We start from the raw sequence: 22241 nt of genomic DNA, 5'->3' as shown, positions 1-22241 counted from the left end.
GTGTTTTTATTAAATAAAACATCAAATTACTGGATGTATTTATTGCTTCAATAAAATAAATATAAAATGCTGTTAAGACTAATATAGTAATTTAATCCATTCAAATGTATTACCAAAATTTACAAATATTATTGAAATAATTAAGTACTACATACTGAGACAGCACTTATTTGGAATGTTTTAGAATGGTGATATTAGTCTAGGCAAAAATAAAATCAGAACTGCAGGGTGTGCTGCCAAATGTTAATTAAAAATAATAAATGCATAAAATTTTAATGAGATAATACTTGTGACTTTGTATTTGTTTCATTTGTACCATTACCATAAATTAACCCTGTTTACATTACAATGTACATAAATGTCTAATTCCCTTGTCCAATTTAGTTACTTAAAATGGTACAAGTATAAACTTAATTTAATAATAGAATTATAAATCTGCTTTGCTTTAAACAAAATTTACTTCATTACAAGTGTTAGTCTGATTGCAGTTAACTTAAAAAAGAATATTACAAAATGTTGTTCATAGATTATCTTCTTTCAGACACTTCACCAAGTACATTGTAAATAGTATGTCAGTTATATTTTTCGGCAACATCTCTAATAAATGCAAATTTATTGCCCATTCAACGGCCTCATAGTGGTTAATATGTAACCTATTGATATCACAAAGCACTGTAGGCTTAATTTAAAAAAATCACTATCAATTTTGAGATTTTAAATTACACTTAATTCAACTTAATCTTGACATTTTAAATCTCCTGTCATCATAAATTATAGACTGCAAAATATTACATTGTACTTATCTATTATAAACATTTAATCTCTGCAATTTCTCATCAGTGAAAATCATTCTTTATCATAAATGTAATTTATGACAATTACAATAACATTTTCATAGGAAGAATCATACACACCTTAAAAATTATGCTGGTTCCTATCGTTACATTAAAATGAGCAAGACATCAATATACTTTTTATCTCTTTTCTTTCAATTCCAAAGTGCTTTTTTACATCTGCATACTCATAATATACAGAATTTTTTACTTATAGTTCCTATACAAAGCAATAACTTAACTCATTCAGATATCTGCACCGTAATGTAGCCTTAAGCTATATATAAAACTATTTATTGAATTACCATTAAATAATTTCTTGTAACCTTATCTTGTCTTAGATAATAAAATGACTCCATTTTCATACCTATATTGCCAAGAAATTTCACAAAATGTTCTTCATTTGTAATGTCACCCTTATTTTATATTTGGGTTACGAAGCACGAAACAGATATTTTGTTCTAGTCAAACTCATTGCAAAGTTTCCGTAACGTATACGTCGTAATTCACAAGCAGCATTGGTTGTTTCTCTTTGCACTTTTTAGTTTTTCAATGAGTCACTTATTTAGCCCATATACTGGTAGGAAGCTGGTGAAAGATGTGGAGCGGGCGCCATTCCAGGTCCTGATGCGGCACCTATCGTCGACAAATGGCAGGCCCGACACATAAGTTTACCTAGAAAAAGCATTTATTATGAAAATTGACATTTCACTACAACAATAAATAAGGGCGAGATTAGTCATATAAAACTGCTAAGTTTGGAGTTCTCAACGGCTGCCCTTCTAAAGATTTATCTTGGGAAAACAGGAAAGATTAAACTTCATAATAAAAATAATAAATGTTTTGCAAATATGACTGATATTCTAGATATAAAACCTGCACCAAAAACAAAGCTTGCCCCTTACTTGAAATCTCATTAGCCATCAAATAATGAGTCAAGTAGAATATAAAAATGTTTTTCAGCCATCAGAGAATGGGCTTTTGAGGAAATGGAAATTTGGAAAATAATAAAATAAAATTAACATATTTCAAAAAATTACCTGCTAATGGGTAGCATCGTTTATCAGGTTCGTCTGTCAGCTGCATACCACACACACAGCACATATAACAATCAACATGGAAGTCCCTGTCCATTGAAACCACTCTGACTGTTTCATCTGTGCCCTCAACAGGTGTTATGCCTGGAAAAAGCGACCAAAATTATAAACAAAAAAACTTATATTTTTAAATTATATTGATTGTGTTTGATATTGGTTAGGAATATGGTTCTACACCTTGTAATCATTTGTGCATTCAAACGTCAGATTATTCCTGGCTTATTCAGTAAATGAAAACAAAGTCAGATGTCATTGAACAGTTATTTGCCTAAAATCAAAATAATCTGAAGGCTAACTGCATTTTTATGATTGGGTTAAGGATGTATGTTCGGTTTTTATGTTTACACAAATCTGTCCTGGAAGCGACATAGGCCCATTTTGTGTAACTTATTTTATTGACAGAATTATTTCCGCTTTATTTTGTTCTATACATTCCCTTTAAGTTGTTTTTTATCATTAGTTAGTACTACTTACTTAGTAGTTTTTGTATTTTGTTACATATAAAAAGTTATATATGATAAAAATGAGACCTTTTCCACAGCTGGCACACTTGGGTGCAAACATACGGTGATAATCATTGACACAGTATATCTTATTGTCAACATCCACGGTAAAGGGAACTCCATCAAGGCATTCATTGCATACACAACATCGGAAGCACCCCGGGTGATATGATTTGCCCATCGCTTGTAATATCTGAAATTTAGGACAATTTATTGCATAGAAGCTTATTCAATACAATATACAATAGTATACTAAAATATATCATTAAAATCATATTAACTTAATATATATATTTTAAACAATAAATAATTAGATTTTTTTATGTGAACAATAATACTTTTAGGTTTAAAAGCAACTTTGCAAGTAGAAACTATACAAAGAATATTCCATGAAAATATCTTGGACTAGGCGTGAATAATCTATCTTTTCTATACATTAGGATTGTTAGAAAAGAAAAGAAAGATAATTTGCTATGTATAGCAAAACAAAAGCATTATGCAATCTGGACTCTTAGACTCTTGAAGCTGGATTTAAGTGGAATAATCATAAAATTAACTGAATAATAATCTGTTTCAAGTGTTAATAAATCATAAAAAATGCAAACATACCATTTCCATTATAAGATGGCCGCAAATAGCACATTTTTCGGCAGTTTGTTGAAACCCAGAATACTGGAATATATATATAAAATACAAAACTTATTCTATTTATTGGCAAAATTCAAATCACAATGGATATTTTTATTTATTTTAATGTTTGTTTATTTATTTATATGGACATAAAGTATAAATAAAATATTTTTATGACTAATGTACACAAGGTTGATAAAATGTTCTAGGCCTGGACCTGGCCTTTACCCCTTACTTATAAAAAATAAATCAGTTTGCTTCCACCATTTTAATTAAAACCCAAAGTATCTGATTCTTGTTATAAAGTAAATATATTTTTTAATAAATTTAATTTGTAATATGTTCTTAAGTAAACTATTTAATAAGTCTTGTAAAAGAATAATATTTCAAAAACTAACCAAATAGTCTTCCTCACAATATACTTTTCCATGAACATTGTAAAAAGCTTTTCCTCTAAGAGCCCGACCACATGAACAACAGATGAAACAGTTGGTGTGATACAAATTACCCATTGCCTGGCATGCTTGACCAGCTCCTGTTACTCCAATGCCACATGTGTGACAAATACCTGAAAATATTTGTATAAAATACATATGTATGCATATTCTATTATATAAATACATAAATTTATATTAATTATATTACTAATCTAGGACTCAAAATAATGTAGACTGTCATTTTGGCACAAACAATAAAAACCATGCTTTAAAAAAGTTTTGTTTTTGAGGAAACAATATAAGCATTTTGAAGAAATAAAACAGCCCATGACCCATGTTTCTCCATTTATTATTAATGGATGTACTTATACATATTTTACATACTATTGAGCTTAAAGAGAAATATAGATTTTGTGTCAGAAAAGACAGTTTATTTTATAAAACAATATTACTGAAAAACTTACCAAAGTACTCTCCTTCTTCATCTTGCCTTTCCATTTCCTCTTCTAGTTGCCTTGTCATTTCTTCTATTTTTCGCTGAGCCTCACTGGGGCCTTGAGGGCGGGGAGGAGTTATGCTGTATGGAAGCAAGCTCTTTCCTCTTCCCCCAGAGCCTCTTGATCCACTTGATACTTGAGACATAGAGCTGGGTGTTGGACTCGGTGCTGGTGATTGGGCAGGTGAACAAAGAGATGTTCTTGTAGATGTTAGATTTCTAGACCCCACAGATTCTGATAAAGACACATTGTCTCTGCTTGCTGCAGCTACAGCTGATGCTGATGTTCCACCAGTCATGCAAACATAGTCAGAACCATTTGTATCATCAACAATTTGCATCCTACCAGCTTGCATTTTTAAATTTAGGTTATACCCATTTGCCACTGTTGGTTTAATTTTCCCAAGTCCATTACCTAGCAATGGCTTCGGGTGGAAAAATTTTGGAGCAGGCACAGCTGTTTGGACTTCTGTAGCTATGTTTGCTTTTGGTCTTTGAGCACTAGGCGCTATTGAAGCATATATTGCACTTGTAGGCTTAACACTTGTAACCTTATCTTCAACACTAGTCAGTTTATTGTCAGTTTTCAATAGTGAACTCACATCTGTGTATTTCGGAGGAGCAGATTTCATTATTGTGTAGTCACCACATGATGTGTCCTGGGATGAGTTATATGGTGGCGGGGGTGGGATTTTATCTAGCTTACATTTATCACTTGAAATATTTTTATTCAGACTAGTGTTTGGGACTTGAGGCCCTGGAGTTGAGCTCTGTTGTATAAAGTGTTGGTTTGGATTTGCCTGTGTTTTAAACTCAGTTTTTTTTTCATTGTCAGAACAAAGCATGTTCTCATAGACAACTGGTTTTGGTTTTGTGTTCACTGGTACTTGAGGCTGTGCCTTACTGTATCTGGTGTCGTAGTAGCTTTCAGGGACCAAAGGGGGTGCCTGTTGGTAAAGTTGATGATAGAATGGGGGTGGAGGTAACTGTTGCTCACCGTAATAGTCTATATTTTCATACACAGGGGGCGTATACGACGCATTCGTGTTACCTGGTATTTCATATAAGTCTTCTGTTTGATAACTTAAAGACCTTTGTGATATTGAATCTATTGAGCGCGTAGGGCTGGGCGGCAGGGCAGTGGCATTGATATCGCGTTTGTTTATTGAAGCAATAGTTTCGACGCGCTTAGGTGTGGCGTATTTAGAAGCTGCTATTACATTAGTACGCTCATAAAAACTGTAATCTTGACGATTATTTGGATTACTATCTAAAGTAAAACTCTCAATCGCGCCCACGGGCCTGTTTTTTGTCTGCGCCGCTAAGTTAGATGTCGTTGCACTGTGCGCCTGCTCAGTTTCATTTTCGTCTTTGTTCGATATTTTTAAGTCTTGAAGTCCGATTACACATCGTTGTTCTTCTACATTATTTCTTCTTGGAAAGTCCATTGTCCCCGAATTAGTTATTTAAATCTATAAACTATAAATCTGTACAAGAACAATAATATTGATAAAACGAATGATTCATAGTTGTTATAATAACTACTCGATCTAACTTCTACATTGATTTAGTAGTTGCAAAGGAACAAATAGAGAGCTTTAGAAATATGCAAGGTATAAATTATAAAAACAATTATTAAATAAAACTTAATCAGTAAATAATCACATTATTTTCAACCGCGCAGCATAAAAATAATACATAATCTGTGAATGTCATCTTTAATTTATCTACATCAGTAAGAAAATAAACTGTATTATTTGTCATGGTAGAATCTAGTATGCCTCTATTATATGTATACTGTATATTAGATTGACTGAGATACGCAATTTAAAGTTTTCTCATATAGTTTCTCTAGGTAGCTCTCATAAAAATACAAGATGTACGTGTATTCTTATAAATATTTTTCTAATTCAGTGAATATCAAACATCGATAGCGAAACTAATCCCGATGTATCTGTATGTAATTTCGATGTAGTTCTCACAATCTCCATAGATCTGAACGGAACTTTGCGATCTCGCGGTACACATTGAGAACAACATCACTATTAGAAAATAAAATCGTAAATTTAATTATTGAAATATTATATGTGATGTCCGCGCAAACTCTAATATTAATGGAAAAAAATTCATATACAGAAGGTAAAAAGGTATATATATACCTTTTGCAAAATAGTGTAATTCTGAGGCCACTGTGTAAATTTTTTAATATTGCCACACTAGCATTCTAGCTAAAGTGACTTGCTTTAGAGGCAGTTGCTAAATTTTATTATATCTATATAATATGTGACATCTGTTGATATTTTCGGTTTGGAGTAGACGTGACAAAACGCTGCCGCTAGTCTGTGGTCAACCTCTAAATTCATCAAATATCAGTCAACATTCAGCGTTCGTGATTCAGTATCATTGTGATTCCGCCGCCATGTTGACTATTTAGCGAGTGTTGTACAAACAACGCGCAGATGTAATTTTTTTCCTTACTCAATAAATAAAAAGGATTATATTTTATAATTATTAAGCAAATGCTTAAGAAATAAGTATTGTAATCAGTATAAGGTCAGTTTTCATCGAATAACGTTCTCTATGATTTGTTTGTCCCTGCTTATTTTAATAATTTACGTATAGCACTTTGTAGGTTCCTTGAAGTTACTGCTCAAAACCAAGATGTATGATACAGAAGAAGATCAGTATGAGGAGGAAGATGTGGAAGAAATATCATCAGAATTATGGCAGGAAGCTTGCTGGATAGTAATTAACGCGTATTTCGATGAAAAGGGTCTAGTGAGGCAGCAACTAGACAGTTTCGACGAGTTCATACAAATGTCCGTACAAAGAATTGTTGAAGATTCTCCTCCTATTGAACTCCAGGCTGAAGCACAACATTCTTCTGGCGAGATAGAAATTCCACCTAAATATCATTTGAAGTTTGACCAGATTTACTTATCCAAGCCAACACATTGGGAAAAAGATGGAGCTCCATCACCAATGATGCCTAATGAAGCACGTTTACGTAATTTAACTTACTCTGCGCCTTTATATGTCGACATTACTAAAACAATTGTTAAAGAAAATGAAGATCCTATTGAAACACAGCATCAAAAAACTTTTATTGGGAAAATTCCCATTATGTTGAGATCTACTTACTGTTTGCTTAGCAATCTTACTGACCGAGATTTGACTGAATTGAATGAGTGTCCCCTGGATCCTGGTGGCTATTTCATTATAAATGGCTCAGAAAAGGTGTTGATTGCTCAAGAAAAAATGGCAACAAATACAGTATATGTTTTCAGTATGAAGGATGGAAAGTATGCTTACAAAACTGAAATTCGTTCCTGTTTGGAACATAGCTCTAGACCAACATCTACCCTTTGGGTTAATATGATGGCTCGTGGTGGACAAAGCATAAAAAAGTCAGCTATTGGTCAAAGAATTGTTGCAATTGTTCCATACATTAAACAAGAGATTCCTATTATGATTGTATTCAGAGCTCTTGGTTTTGTAGCTGACAGAGATATTTTGGAACATATTATTTATGACTTTGATGATCCTGAAATGATGGAAATGGTAAAACCTTCCCTAGATGAGGCATTTGTTATTCAAGAACAGAATGTGGCTCTAAACTTTATTGGAGCTAGAGGAGCAAGGCCTGGTGTGACTAAAGAAAGGCGTATAAAATATGCTAGAGAAATTTTACAAAAGGAAATGTTACCTCATGTTGGTGTTTCAGATTTTTGTGAGACTAAAAAAGCTTATTTCTTGGGCTACATGGTACATAGGTTACTTCTAGCTGCTTTAGGTCGCAGAGAACTTGATGACAGAGATCATTATGGAAATAAAAGGTTGGATTTAGCCGGACCATTGTTAGCTTTTCTGTTTCGTGGATTATTTAAGAATTTACTTAAAGAAGTAAGGATGTATGCACAGAAATTTATTGATAAAGGCAAAGACTTCAATCTCGAATTAGCTATTAAAACAAAAATTATCACAGATGGGTTAAGGTACTCTCTTGCTACTGGTAACTGGGGTGACCAAAAGAAAGCGCACCAGGCTAGAGCTGGTGTATCACAAGTGTTAAATCGATTGACATTTGCATCAACATTATCACATTTGCGAAGAGTTAACTCACCAATTGGCCGTGATGGCAAATTAGCTAAGCCTCGACAACTTCACAATACACTTTGGGGTATGATTTGTCCTGCTGAAACGCCAGAAGGTGCAGCTGTAGGTCTTGTAAAGAACTTGGCACTAATGGCTTATATTTCTGTTGGAAGTCAGCCATCACCAATTTTGGAGTTCTTGGAGGAGTGGTCTATGGAGAATTTGGAAGAAATAGCACCGTCAGCTATTGCAGATGCTACAAAAATATTTGTAAATGGGTGTTGGGTAGGAATACATAGAGACCCAGAACAATTAATGGCTACTTTGAGAAAACTGAGACGTCAAATGGATATAATTGTATCTGAAGTCAGTATGATCCGTGATATTCGTGACAGAGAAATAAGAATTTATACTGATGCAGGAAGAATTTGTCGTCCATTATTGATTGTTGAAAATGGAGCTCTTTTGCTTAAGAAAAAGCATATTGATCAGTTGAAGGAAAGAGATTACAATAACTATGGTTGGCAAAATTTAGTAGCAAGTGGTGTTGTTGAATACATTGATACTTTAGAAGAGGAGACAGTTATGATTGCTATGAGCCCTGATGATTTGGCTCAAGTTAAAGAATATGCTTACTGTACAACTTATACCCATTGTGAAATCCATCCAGCTATGATATTAGGAGTTTGTGCATCAATTATTCCTTTTCCTGATCACAATCAAAGCCCAAGAAATACATATCAGAGTGCTATGGGTAAACAAGCTATGGGAGTGTATATTACCAATTTCCATGTAAGAATGGACACTTTAGCACATGTGTTGTATTATCCACACAAACCACTGGTCACAACAAGATCTATGGAGTACTTGCGTTTCCGTGAATTACCGGCTGGAATCAATTCTATTGTTGCTATTTTGTGCTACACAGGATACAATCAGGAAGACAGTGTCATTTTGAATGCTTCAGCTGTTGAAAGAGGATTCTTTAGATCTGTCTTCTATAGATCTTACAAAGACTCTGAGTCTAAGAGGATTGGTGATCAGGAAGAACAGTTTGAAAAGCCTACTAGACAAACATGTCAAGGAATGAGAAATGCCCTGTATGACAAGCTGGACGAAGATGGCATTATAGCTCCAGGTATCAGAGTATCAGGAGATGATGTTGTGATTGGAAAAACTATTACTTTACCGGAAAATGATGATGAACTTGAGGGAACAACAAAACGTTTCTCAAAAAGAGATGCATCAACGTTTTTGCGTAACAGTGAAACTGGTATCGTCGATCAAGTCATGTTGACATTGAACAGTGAAGGTTATAAATTCTGTAAAATTAGAGTACGTTCAGTGCGCATTCCCCAAATTGGCGATAAGTTCGCCTCTCGCCACGGGCAAAAGGGAACATGTGGAATTCAATACAGACAAGAAGACATGCCTTTCACTTGTGAAGGATTAACACCCGACATTATCATTAACCCGCACGCTATCCCATCTCGTATGACAATTGGTCACTTGATTGAATGTATTCAAGGGAAAGTATCGTCGAACAAAGGCGAAATCGGTGACGCAACTCCCTTTAACGACGCAGTAAATGTGCAAAAAATTTCATCTTTATTACAAGAATACGGTTATCACCTACGTGGTAATGAAGTAATGTACAATGGACACACCGGAAGAAAGATAAATGCTCAGGTGTTCTTGGGGCCTACTTATTACCAGCGTCTTAAGCACATGGTGGATGACAAAATACATTCACGAGCTAGAGGACCTGTGCAGATTTTGGTTCGACAACCTATGGAGGGAAGGGCAAGGGACGGCGGTCTCCGTTTTGGGGAAATGGAGCGTGATTGTCAAATCGCTCACGGCGCAGCGCAATTCTTACGAGAGAGACTATTTGAGGTATCAGATCCATACAGAATCCACGTCTGCAACTTCTGCGGTCTCATAGCTATTGCAAATCTTAGAAATAACACTTTTGAATGTAAAGGATGTAAAAACAAAACCCAGATTTCACAAGTAAGACTACCCTATGCCGCGAAATTATTATTCCAAGAATTGATGTCTATGAATATTGCGCCAAGGCTTATGGTAGTTAATTAACAATGTCGTAGTCTAAGTGACTTTAAAATTGTATTGATTGAATAAATAAAATTATTTTATAACATTTTATATGACTTTATTATCAAACCACAACATTAAATGCAGCTTAAATACAACAGATATAAAAATGAACATTATTTTAATTGCACTTTCACTAACTACATTTACAATAGACAAAACATAGAACTGAGGTAACGGCCTGCATTGAATTCATAATTTATAAAGCTTATGTGCTTAGTAGCGCAATTCATTAAATAAATTTTAATCAGAATCCAACATGTATAAATATAATTTATAAATATTTACAATTGATTAAAACTAACATTAAATAAATAGTACAGCTATGTAGAATAGGATACCTTTTTTTATAGATATGTAAGTACTAAAACAACTTTCACGATGGATCTATTTAAATTATGTGATTTTCAAATTTATACATATTAGGGTGAGGGTTTCAGTTCTTACTTTAAGTTAAAAAATATTAAATCATATTTCTGCCCCAGACAAAAATGCAGCAGATAGTTAAAAACGCTTATGATAGGCAGAGAGCTTGTTCTTCGATGGAGTCAAAATATTAAGTACTATATAATGAGGTGAAATTAGACAAAATGTATTTTAAACACTAGCAAAACTAGATAAACATTGAAGCACCAAATATCGCTGTACAACGATAACAAAAACCTTATCTTGTAAAATGTTAAATTTCCAAAAACACATGAACTCGAATTTACTTTTTTCTTTGCGTAGTTTAAACACTGGTTATAGTGTAATGGCTATATATAGTAATGGCTCATTTTCTTACAAATCTTTCTTAGATACTAAAATAAATATATCGAATCATTAAATGCAATATAGATACAATTTTTGTTGTGTACATACATTAAATCAATGCGTGAATTGTAATGTCTAAATATATATATGAAATGGACTAAGCTTTGTATAATTGGTTTGAACTACTTTATTATTTCAGTAAAGACGTATAAAAGTCAAGGCGAAGTTTCTAGAAGAAACCCTTCTATTTTGGCTTACTCTTGTCGAGTAGAAATAAAGTTGACAATGTTATGTACCAAATCGTGTTAATATATATTAACCATTTTATTGATTAGAAACCCAGTATGCTCAGTTTTTATCAATAAAACACAACTATAACTATATCTGTCTCTTTTTATTCTAGCGTAGACAGAAAGAGATAAACATACCCCTGAGTACTTTGGATAGTGCATAAGACTGATTCAATTTTTAGGTTTAAATATTTCTTATACTGACGAGTTCTTACTAAGCATTTCAGTTCGGAGCTGGTAGAGCTCTTTGTTCTTGGCTGTCTTCTTCTCGTGGTCGACTCCATTTAATCATGGTCTCCGGCGACCGATATAGGAAGACCAGTTTTGCGAATAGATCCTCTTCTAATGTCAATTCGAGAGCTTCACGCACCTAAAAATACGTACGTTCATAAGTTCGTGATTGACATGATGATTTTTTTCTCGTAAGTGTCTTATATATATATATATTTTAAATTTTATTACAATTAAATTAGGAATTCTAACAATAGCTTTTGTGAGGTAAAGTGGTTATTTATGTTGCTAAATAGCAACAGTGGAATGGTTTTTGTCAAAAATGTGTTTCAAAAAATACTTTTTTGCATGTAATTTTGCAAACTAACTCAGTACTGAGAATTACAATTCTAGTCAATTTGATTAAGTATGTTACATTTGAATTAAATTATTTAAACTTAACCTCTGACATTTCACAACTTAAATAATTACAACGAAAGAAAAATTAGATTAGTAGATAAAATAAAACAATATTTGTATGAATGTTTTATAGGTTTCAAATCTTACCAGATATATATCAAGGCAGAGTTGCAACACTCTATCAACGTTGGGCAGATCGTCGAACATAATCTTTGTGTAGATGCCAGAGAAGAAGCCGCGAAGCACTCGTGACGCGAGAAACACGAATGTTGTGTATAAACCGATTATACTGAAAATAAACAATAATCACGTGATCACTGAGCGTTTTATAGGTAAAATGCGATGTGAAATGAAATATGATATATATAGCACAATGTATTATAATTAACATAAATCTATAAAAATAAAAATTAATAGCAAAATATGTACGTTCCGCTGAGCGTAGAATATTTACAATACCAGTATTTTTTATAAATTCATTCCTTGAACTCTGAGAAACTCTTCAAATATTTGAAAAATTGCATGGAAAAACGTAGAAAAGGGTTTATATATCGAAACAGCAAAGAATCTCTATAGTATGATAGTATGTAACTACTAATAAGGTAGTGTAAGTAAAAAAGCATTGTAAGGCGAAACTATGTTCGCATAGGCAGCTGAATACTTTCATGTATAACCAACACGTAATCGAACAAATTTTCGTTATTGGAGTCTCACTAGTAAGTAACTCGTAAGTTATTCCAAGCCAGTCAATTTGTAACGCACTTGTGTTTTTCAATATAACCCAAGGAAATTTCCGGCTTCAGCTTCGATTTGGCAGTAAAACTTGCCTACAAGAAATTCCGAAAACTGATACATTTTTACGTATATGTACGAAGTTGTGTACGTACGAAACGAAATCTTAACTAACTATAATTGAATTAGTTATGTCTCACCCGCCACCAGATATAAAGTTGAGTGTCTCCGGAAACAGTTTGTCGTTAAACGTATACATTACGAGCATGTCGCAATTGTTCATTGGTATTGACGCTAGCGGATCCTGAAAAGTAATTCATAAATTATTATCTCCATCAGAGATGAAACTCTAAAAAACTCATTTTTATGAGTTTGTTATTATTTCTATTATATTTTAGTTATTTGTTTAACTTAAACTGAAATTATCAGTATTTGAGTTAGACTTCCAAGAACGTGTGAAAATGTAAGTGAAAAAAATTTATCGAGAGTTAAGTCATACAGAGATTATCCGTTTAATCAGGTATAATCCAACAGGTCAGTTGCGTAGTGCCGAATCAATATAGAAGATTTTGTCATCGCACACATTTCTATATATTTAACAACGTAATATATGTATATAACAATTAGTATTAAAAATTTGGCGATTGAAAAGAGTGGCGGAAAGTTTCTTGCCAGTTCTTCTTACCCGCTCTACGCCCTTGACTTGCGAACTGGTTGTAAATGTAAATTTACAGTTAATTTAATTTGTTTTTCTTGACGTTCATAAGTGTACATGTTTACCTATATGAATAAAGATATTTTGATTTGATATAAAACAATACTTTATTAAATACTATTTTCTTAAATATAAAATCACTTGGTCAATTGACAATAGTCGCGTACGCGGTATTGATCAAAATTTCATACGAATCGTTAACTTTTTTTTTAATTTTCTATAGCCTGTCGGGGGACAATTAGGATTCTAAAAAAAATTAAATTCGATCCAGTACTATTTTATAATATAATTCCTTAAGAAAAACACAAATCTAAATTTTAAACATTTTCCGATGTTTCGCGTGCTTTTCAGCGTACGTGGTCACGGTGGTTGAACGCTGAAAAGCACGCGTAACGTCGGAAAAAGTTTAAAATTTAAAATTATGTAAATAATTATAAGTTTTAATAATAATACATAGCTTTAATCCGTTCAAAAAGTGTTTTTCTTATTGTGTATAAGCTATTTTAACAATAGACAATATAATTCCTTTTTATAAAATTAATGTAGATATATGTAGTATCAATGAGTAAAAAGAAAAGTACGTATGTATATTTTTTAGGTCTTACCCTGTACGAGCCAAGGCTGTACATTTCTCTCAGGCTTTCTTAGTTAAATCGTTGGAGTTACGCTCCGAGAGTATAGCCCGATGCAGGCACTCTTGAGCATAAGCACAGCGTACCATTTAACATTTCATTAATAAGTATATTTTTTTGTTATACGTGAGTGGTAAAGAGAGAGGGAAAATAATATCTTTTATCATTTAAAGCACCCCTTTGACATACCCTGTCCTCGCAAGATTCATGTACCCTCCAGTAACTTGTATTTCTGTCTCTTTCCAACCGTAATTGCACGTTTCGATAATATCTTGCGTCTTCAACATCTGAAATTTATTCATTTATTTATGTAGCTAAAATTAATTTAAAAACATTGATATATTCTTATTAACATCAACAAAACAGGTTTATCATTTCACATATGATGGTGACGAGAACATCAACCAAATGCAACCTTTCAATGGCTGTCAAATTTTTCTGTATAAAATTTGACATATTTCAAATTAAAATACGCAAAAACCGACAAAGCGATAGCGAGGGAAGACGACTGCACCTTCTACACTCGGGTCTCTTCGTGTGGGGTTAAGTGGTTTTAAGTAGACATGCGCACAACATTCTTGGGTAGACAATTTTCCATTATGGTATCCTATGTTTGGTAATCTTAACAACAGTTAGTTACTACTAAAAAACAAACATCGCTACTTTTGTTCGTTACATTTAGACGTTTAATTAAAACAAATAATAAATACGGAAACAAAGATATATGTCAGAGATAAGCCGTATGAAGAGAACACACTGTGTGTTGCTGAAGCATTTGCTTTATTAGAATGGCAACACCATGCAATATCGTGTCGAACGAACATAGCGAGTGACAAATGTACCTATACATACCATTAACACCAATAGCCGGCATCAATTGGAAAGCCGGTTTTGTGGTGCCCTTGTTGAACACCTTCACGAATTTCGGGAACAAGAGTTTGACGTTTAACCTGAAACATGAAGCTCATAATTACGGCTATTATAATAATTATTTCTTTATAAATACATGCTTATGACTAAAGATAACTTATAAAAATATTTTAGGAGCATTTTCTAAAATTTCAACAATTTCCTGTCAATGTCAATCTTCAAATAGAAAAACTGACATAACCTCTGTGAGGTTAGGTTGGTGTCCGTACTTAGACTCATAATCAGTCCGATGTGCGTATAGTCCTCGCTAATTAAGCCAGCCTAGCTCGTTCCAGAAAAACTTAAATTTCTTGGACTCTTTATACGCCCCTCGGAGCGACTTCATTGCTCCGAGCATTTTCATAACATCTCTTAAAACTAGATATAAGTTTAAGCGACGTTCTGGATTACAGGCCTGAAAGACACAGTTTATTGGCAGCACTTTCCGTAACGACGAGATCGCAACCATATTTTTTAATAAAACCTAAATGTTCCTAATGTAATTTTTCACAGACTTTATAGTTATAGTGCATTATATAATGAAACGTTATATTTACGTTATTTAATTATTGGCTAAAATACCGTAGGGTTTTGATTGCGATTTAAATAAACAAGTGAAACTGTTTAATAACAAATGAAATTACACGAAATTAAAAAATATGTGCACAAAATACCATTTGACTTAAAAGGCTCGTTACCAGCCCAATCATATAAAAAAATCTATTGGCCGCGCACTGCTCAATTTTTCTACATACTGAAATGTTAAGACGTTGACGATAAACTTATGTTCGATTATATAAATAGCCAAGTTCAGAGAAAAAATAGTGACGCTATAACATTTGATATTGGCGTTAGATTTACGTATTTATAGGTAAGTGGGGGAAAGCCTTGTCTTACAGTCGCTGTCAATGTTTTCAGCAAGCATGTCGTGTGCGTTGATCATTTAGACCAAGACTCATAACGCAGGACTAGATTCACAAATCTGGTACACTACTCAAACACCTAATTAAAGTGTTATTGAGAGTAATCTATATAAAACATCGCTTTAAAATGCGTTATAAAAATATATATATTTATACGTCAGTCACTTATACACATACACATATACAGACGTAGAATGCTTATAAATAATATGTCTAATCCTTATACTAGTACAACAATAATAAATACGTGAAAAGTTTCATATTTACGTGTTTACAGACGTGGTACGTCATCGGCACTAATGCGATGCCAGCTTACTAAGAGTTTTGGTGGGTTATTTAATTTATGAATGCTTAATATTTTTTTTAAAGCCTTACAATTTTTAAATACGTAACAGAATATATATAATAAAATGAATCGCGAAATGTTGCTAAACTCGAAGACGACTGGACGAATTCGAGTATTTTTTATTTACTGCTGGTAATCTGAGGAAGGTTTTTATGGAGATAAAAATTGCACACAAAAAACACAAAAATTCGGTTTTTTATTTCGGTAAACGCGAACCGCATAGCAAAATGTTCCATAGGTCGGTATGTACCTACTAAAAAGGTTGGTTTAGTAAAAATCATATAAAACGGAGAAACGAAGTTCACGGGGGCAGCAAGATAAAAATAAAATTTTGTACTTTCTGTGGTCACTCTGGAATTGTTTTTAATAATCTTGTAAACAGCTATATCATAAAAATATACTATATCTTACCAAAGATCAGGAGGAGCTGTCCCAGCCAGTAGCTGCAGTAATGTATCTCTCTCCGGATTTTTCTTCCCGTTTACATAAGCGTCCAACGGCACTTCACGATTGTTTTCGATTGTTGGCGGATTTTGTGGGTTATTACTCGGATGAGTTATGACGTATGTGAATTTAACTAATAATGATGAATCTGTAATAAAAAAAGTTGTTTTAGTAATATTACTTGAGGCTTGGATATCCGATAGGCAAATGATGTAACGCGAAGCCCTATTTAGGATAGATTTTTATGATAATATTATTTAAAAAATGTTGGTTTGATTCCGCTTATCTCAAGAACTTCTAGTTCCAATCAATCATATTTTTTCGTCCGTATTATTGCAGGTAATCCGCGGGTACATATATAATATTTTTTCTAGACTACCTTCATTTTTTATATTTTTTCTAAAGTTCGTTATATTTTACAACTATTTTATGATTAATTAAATCTTTTTAATAAAACTAAACAAAATATTAACATTAACTTAAATTAATAAATGAGGGCGCCGGGAGGATTGGAATTTCCTACCAAACCTTTTATATGGTAATTTTTACCATATAAATAAATTGTTTCCTATTACTATATAGATGTACGCCTTGATCGAGGGCGTCTCCCAAAGCGTCTTACAAATTTCAATATAAAATCCAAAAAAAAAAATATAATAGCGTAGGCCAGTATTTGGACTATAAGTTTGACAACAATTATAAATACCTTATTATGTCATAATATATTGTGTTGATGTTATTATTATATGAATTAATGAAAATTAATATGACATTTGCACGATTATTTTAATATGGCTGATTGTGCGGATTTTTATAATAATGATTAAATAAAATATAATTTCATAAGAAAATAATTTATAAACCCATAAAGTCAAATGCACGGCAATGACTGTCCATCCGTAATAAACCACTGTCAAAGTAGACTTGAAGAGAAATTGGCTATGCTTAAAATTTATCTGGAATTGTATAGGGACAACTTTGGAAGGCAATCAGGGTTTAATCTTCCTACTAGAGTTTTTAGAAAATCGACTTAAAGTAGTAATTTTGGAAAAAAAGTATTATTCTATTAATGATGATTTGCGTGAAACATATACTAATACCTATTCCTAAGATACCTATACTATATACCTACTTAAATAATTTGGCGATGTAGTGATAAAATAATAAATATGTAAACCATCTATTTACAAGAAAGTGCTATATTTAGATCGATCAATGATAAAAATCCGCACAGTCAGCCATACAAAAATAGGCATTAAAATGCCATAAGAATTTACTAAAATTATATGACTCATAATGTAATTGGTACTTCTATTCTATTAAATACAAACTTGCACGCCGTTATGTATGGCAGAGTATGTGAACTTTAGATTGTACCACCATAACATTTTTATTATTGAAGTGAAACTTCTTTATCGGTGTTGTAAAAAAAAAATACCGTCACATTTTTCGGTTACGTACCATCTTTCTTTTGTCCCTACCACGGTTGATTCGAAGAGATACGAAGACATTAATAATAAAAATATGTCAAAACGATAACAATGCCAGTAATCATTCCATTACAATTAATGAAATTCTGTAATAATCTTAGTAGTTATAAAGTAAAATTAAATAATTGTATTATTTGTATTCATATCTATGATAATAAAAGCATTGTGTTAAACTTTAACTAATTTAACTTTATTTAACCAATTTCTATAAAATTGAATATGGTAGATAATTTTTTTGTAAATTTCATAAAAAAGTTTCACTTTTTATGTCTACCCGCACATAATTTTTCTTATTATTATCTATTTTTTACTTACTTGACAACGCTTCTTTTTCAAGCCGATCCAATTCCGGAGGAGAAATATTCCACACAGCGGTGGAGTTAGGGTTGATTGTTATAACTGCGACGTCATTGTACATGTAGTTAGAGAGGAATGTCTGTGCGGTTCGGTCTCGGGCGTACATGTTGCTCAGTTGGGTGTAGTCTTGTTCGGTATAGCTAAAAAAAAATAAGTATTTTTAATTTAATTTTTTAAATAATATACACAGATTTAAACCACTTGAAACCTTGGTCCCTGAAAAGAAGTCGGTTGAAGTCAATTCAGGTTAGGTTAAGTCGGATATAAGCACGGGTCTCTCTGGTTAACTGCTTTGCTAAACCACGAGAGTCCATCTTAAGCTCGTGGAGGGCTTTGAGTGTAGTAGCCCCATAGCAAGCTCGTCAACCGTGGCGAGGATTGCGTAAGCGCATTTTTCTCAAAATAAGAAGGATATTAACCTGTAGGTAACCACTAAAGGTTTGACCTTAGTGCTTAAAACGAAGTCAAGCCCGGTTAAGGTATATACAAGACACAATTAATAACCTAACACAAAAAGAAAATTTTGGCATAAATTAGAAAAACTTACACGACAAATTCATCACCTCCTCAGTCAGTTAAAAAGAGTTTTACTAGAAGCAATTTTAATAAACAAATACGTACGTACGCAGAGAATCTGTTATGTTTTGAACATGTTTTTTTTAAATATACGTTACTTATAATAAAATATATTAAAAGCCAATTATCGAATCCATAGGTAGTTTGGCCACAGCTAAAGAAGAATCCGGTGTAAGAATATCGGTAAAGTAGTTAAACATAAACATTCTTATCATAAGGGCCCACCACCTGGGACGATGAATACTTTGGAATTTGAAAAAGTAATTTGTAAATTGAAATGTCAAAACGTTGGCAACTCTGACCTGTCCCTGTCAGAGAGTTAGTGGTCCGCGGGGATAACAAAAATTAATTTAATAATTTTAAGTTAAATTTTAGTTTTGCTAGCTATTGACGGCACTGTGAATAGTTTTATTAGTAAAAACTATGTTGCAGTCCTTATTAAATACGTTTTGGAGTGAATATATTTGGTTACCGCCTAACACAACATGTTCTGACATCGCACCCTGGCCGGAAAAGCTTGTAATATACGGATCACCGACAAGTCTTCTTTCCTATACCGTTAGCACTCGTTTTTATAAGTCTCCGTTCTGTGCTGGATAGGTGAGTACCGAAAGTTATTTATTACTCACCAAGTTACTAGTATAGCATTAGTTTTATAATCAAAAAAAGATTGAAAATATCTTTGGTTAACATAGCTTTAAAAGAAAAGAAAACATTTCTAAAGCACGCGAAACGTCGGAAAATTTAAATTTAAAATTATGTAAAACAATTATAAGTTTATTATCATAAAAATAGCTTTTAGTTTTCTTTGAAAATAGCTACGAAGATGACAAATGGAAGATTTTGGAGGAGGCCTTCACTTAGAGGTCGTGTACTAATATTCAATATAATGACATAAACTAATATATAATATAATCCTCGAATACAACATTATTATTCAAGTCAAACATGACTTAAAGAAATAAATTAGGATGGTTAAGACAATTGAAACTTACACATCAATATTGTGTGATTGAGCAGACATTTGATAAACGGGCAGGAAGGGTCCAATACGAATTTTGACGGTGACATCTGTCGGTGGGTTTGGCTCACCAACCTAAAAATAGAATTAGATTAATAATTTTTTAGTTAAGTTTACGAGAAGTATTTAAAAAGAGAAAAAAAATAATTCCGTAGTATCGGAAATGTGTAAGAGTTTTTTTTTTCATATTATTGTCACACACACAGTCACCAAGATTTTTAATCTTATTAAAGGCTACGCAACAATACAAATTCCTTATAAAATAATAAGTTCAAACAATTTGTATGACTAAAACTTAGCGATTAAAAAGAGTGACGGAGAGTTTCTTGCCAGTTCTTCTTGCCCGCTCTACGCCCTTGACTTGCGAACTGGTAGTAATTGTAAATTTACAATTAATTTAACATATTTTCTGTAGACGTTCATAAGTGTACTTGTTACCTATATTAATAAAGTTATTTTGAGTTTCAGTTAAAAAACACTTCTCCTTGAAAATCTTAAAAAAAACACAAACAAAAAAACTGTAAAAAAATTCAAGTGAATATAGCTAATAAACTTGTAATTTAGATTGATTTCTTTAATTTAAGGAAATAACTTCATTCCTCAGGGTGACAAACGAGACTTGACAATACTGACAACCATACGTCAAAAATATATTGGCTATACGGGAGTCATAGTTCCCGCTAAGTTTCTTTGCTTGATCGGGTAACTTACCGAATTACCAAAAGCGAAGAACACAAGCGGGAACCAAATGATAGCGATGACAAAAGCCAAAACTCCTCCGCCGAGCAGGTATTTGGATGTGGTGGATTTCTTAACGCCTCGCGGTTGAGGAAATTCATCTTCTACGTAGCGAGAACACTGAAATTATAAATTACATCTACCGTCAAAACCGTTTACGATTCAGGCCGAGCTTTGCTCGCCTAAACAGCCCGAGCTGAGCTGTAAAGGCCCTTAAGGCCAACAGCGAGATTCCATTAAAAAAAAAACCGGCTATGACGACATCGTTTGGAACAACATACCGATTATTTTGACCAAGATCAAAGGTTCCGACTGAATTCTATGAATCAGGTACTTGATAACAACGTCATCGGCTATTACGACCAAATATTATTCCCTTCGATGTTATCGACATAACAAATTTTGACTGTACATTTAAATCTAAATTAATCAAATATAAATATATTCATAATTTCTTTTAATTTTTATTATATGTAAATTAATAAACATGTATTTCTTTACATATTATTTTTTTAATTTGATTTAAAATTTAAAATATTTTTTGTAGTTAATATCTATGACAAACAAATTATTAAACATAAATGTCTAAACCTAACAAATATATATTTTTAATTTCTACTTCGTTGCAAACTTTATGAATGTGTTTATTAAAATCGCTTCATTTAAATTAATCACGTTACAAACCTTGAGTAAGAAGACGCTAGCGAATATATCTTCCATTTTGAGCCAATCCATGAGAGTCATTGAGGTGTCAGTCCATATCCAATCCATGAGCGTCCGTAATTCGAAGAGGAACGGCACTGCCATAAAGCTGTACCAAGAAAAAAAGATGACATCTTATTACCGAAAGTAGAATGAGGTCAAATCCAGTTTTAAGAAGAAGTTATCTTAATTATACCGAAGAATTCGCAGGTCACTACTAGGTAAATGGCGAATCGAGTATTTTGTTATCAATTTTGTAAATACTGCATTTTTTTAAATTTTTTACAAGAAATTACTTCGTACAACTAAAAGTTTTTTCTCTCTTATTCATAAAGACACACTGTTTTAAAGTACTCGTCTGTACTACTGAAACACAATTTGGCAGATAGAGACAAAAATAATTTCCTTAAAAGTCAAGTCAAGTCAAAGTTTTCCTGGAAGAGATTGTATATATGTCATCACATAACTTGAATTCCTATAAAAATTAATGAATTACCCTCTAAAGCAGATCATGTTGAGGAACCGATAAGACTTGCAAAGGAAGTTTCCGATAATACGCCGGGGATAGCCACACCGGATCTGGTATGCCGAGAGTAGAAGGTAGATGCTTTTCATCATGTACCACATCGGGGGCGGTAGGAGGGTGTTAAATGTCCTGAAATACATTAACTCACATATTGTATTTTTCATATTAATCACTACTTGTGAGTCTTGTTATTCTTTTATAGAAATATTTGAAGCAGACTTTATTTTACGTTTGTCTCTATTACGCATTAG

General features: G+C 32.8%; 3 protein-coding genes across 11 annotated transcripts in view; 1 reads left to right on the top strand and 2 right to left on the bottom strand.

Moving 5' to 3' along the window:
* Positions 1–11: 11 nt before the first annotated feature.
* Positions 12–5673, bottom strand: LOC123706931 (LIM domain-containing protein jub). 2 transcript variants are annotated; one of them, XM_045656579.1, is made up of 7 exons: positions 5662–5673; positions 3965–5468; positions 3462–3631; positions 3043–3105; positions 2461–2626; positions 1874–2014; positions 12–1508 (listed from the first exon to the last, which is right to left on the bottom strand). In XM_045656579.1, the coding sequence occupies exons 2-7, from the start codon at positions 5442–5444 to the stop codon at positions 1399–1401; spliced, it is 2130 nt and encodes a 709-aa protein (XP_045512535.1). In that variant the 5' UTR covers positions 5445–5468; positions 5662–5673; the 3' UTR covers positions 12–1398. The 2 variants fall into 2 exon arrangements, with proteins under 2 accessions (XP_045512535.1, XP_045512534.1); XM_045656578.1 differs by having other exon boundaries at positions 3965–5672.
* A 647-nt stretch (positions 5674–6320) lies between these two features.
* LOC123706666 (DNA-directed RNA polymerase II subunit RPB2) lies at positions 6321–10255 on the top strand. 2 transcript variants are annotated; one of them, XM_045655979.1, is made up of 2 exons: positions 6321–6549; positions 6619–10255. In XM_045655979.1, exon 2 carries the CDS (start codon positions 6658–6660, stop codon positions 10186–10188), a length of 3531 nt encoding a protein of 1176 aa, XP_045511935.1. In that variant the 5' UTR covers positions 6321–6549; positions 6619–6657; the 3' UTR covers positions 10189–10255. The 2 variants fall into 2 exon arrangements, with proteins under 2 accessions (XP_045511935.1, XP_045511934.1); XM_045655978.1 differs by having other exon boundaries at positions 6322–6549; positions 6629–10255.
* Positions 10249–22241, bottom strand: part of LOC123706665 (piezo-type mechanosensitive ion channel component) — a 55104-nt gene continuing 43111 nt past the window's right edge. For all 7 annotated transcript variants that reach the window (XM_045655970.1, XM_045655977.1, XM_045655976.1 and 4 more), the window contains 11 exons: positions 21961–22119; positions 21447–21573; positions 20736–20882; positions 19999–20099; positions 18386–18567; positions 16548–16728; positions 14811–14908; positions 14148–14245; positions 12812–12915; positions 12027–12168; positions 10249–11619 (listed from right to left, as the gene is read on the bottom strand). In XM_045655970.1, coding sequence (XP_045511926.1) covers positions 11473–11619; positions 12027–12168; positions 12812–12915; positions 14148–14245; positions 14811–14908; positions 16548–16728; positions 18386–18567; positions 19999–20099; positions 20736–20882; positions 21447–21573; positions 21961–22119 — 1486 coding nt within the window. In that variant the 3' untranslated portion in view covers positions 10249–11472. The remainder of the gene's footprint in view (positions 11620–12026; positions 12169–12811; positions 12916–14147; positions 14246–14810; positions 14909–16547; positions 16729–18385; positions 18568–19998; positions 20100–20735; positions 20883–21446; positions 21574–21960; positions 22120–22241) is intronic.

This window comes from Pieris brassicae, chromosome 3, assembly GCF_905147105.1.
Source record: "Pieris brassicae chromosome 3, ilPieBrab1.1, whole genome shotgun sequence".
Classification (NCBI taxonomy): Eukaryota; Metazoa; Arthropoda; class Insecta; order Lepidoptera; family Pieridae; genus Pieris; species Pieris brassicae.
The sequence above is the reverse complement of the archived record's forward strand: the minus strand, read 5'-3'. Positions and strand labels throughout refer to the sequence as shown.

Coding starts and splice junctions, on each gene's coding strand:
- LOC123706931 (XM_045656579.1), bottom strand. CDS start 5,444: ATGGACTTTCCAAGAAGAAATAATGTAGAAGAACAACGATGTGTAATC. Junction 2,015..2,460: donor GTGTGCCAGCTGTGGAAAAG/GTCTCATTTTTA, acceptor CGCTTTTTCCAG/GCATAACACCTGTTGAGGGC. Junction 1,509..1,873: donor ACGATGCTACCCATTAGCAG/GTAATTTTTTGA, acceptor TGCTTTTTCTAG/GTAAACTTATGTGTCGGGCC.
- LOC123706666 (XM_045655979.1), top strand. CDS start 6,658: ATGTATGATACAGAAGAAGATCAGTATGAGGAGGAAGATGTGGAAGAA.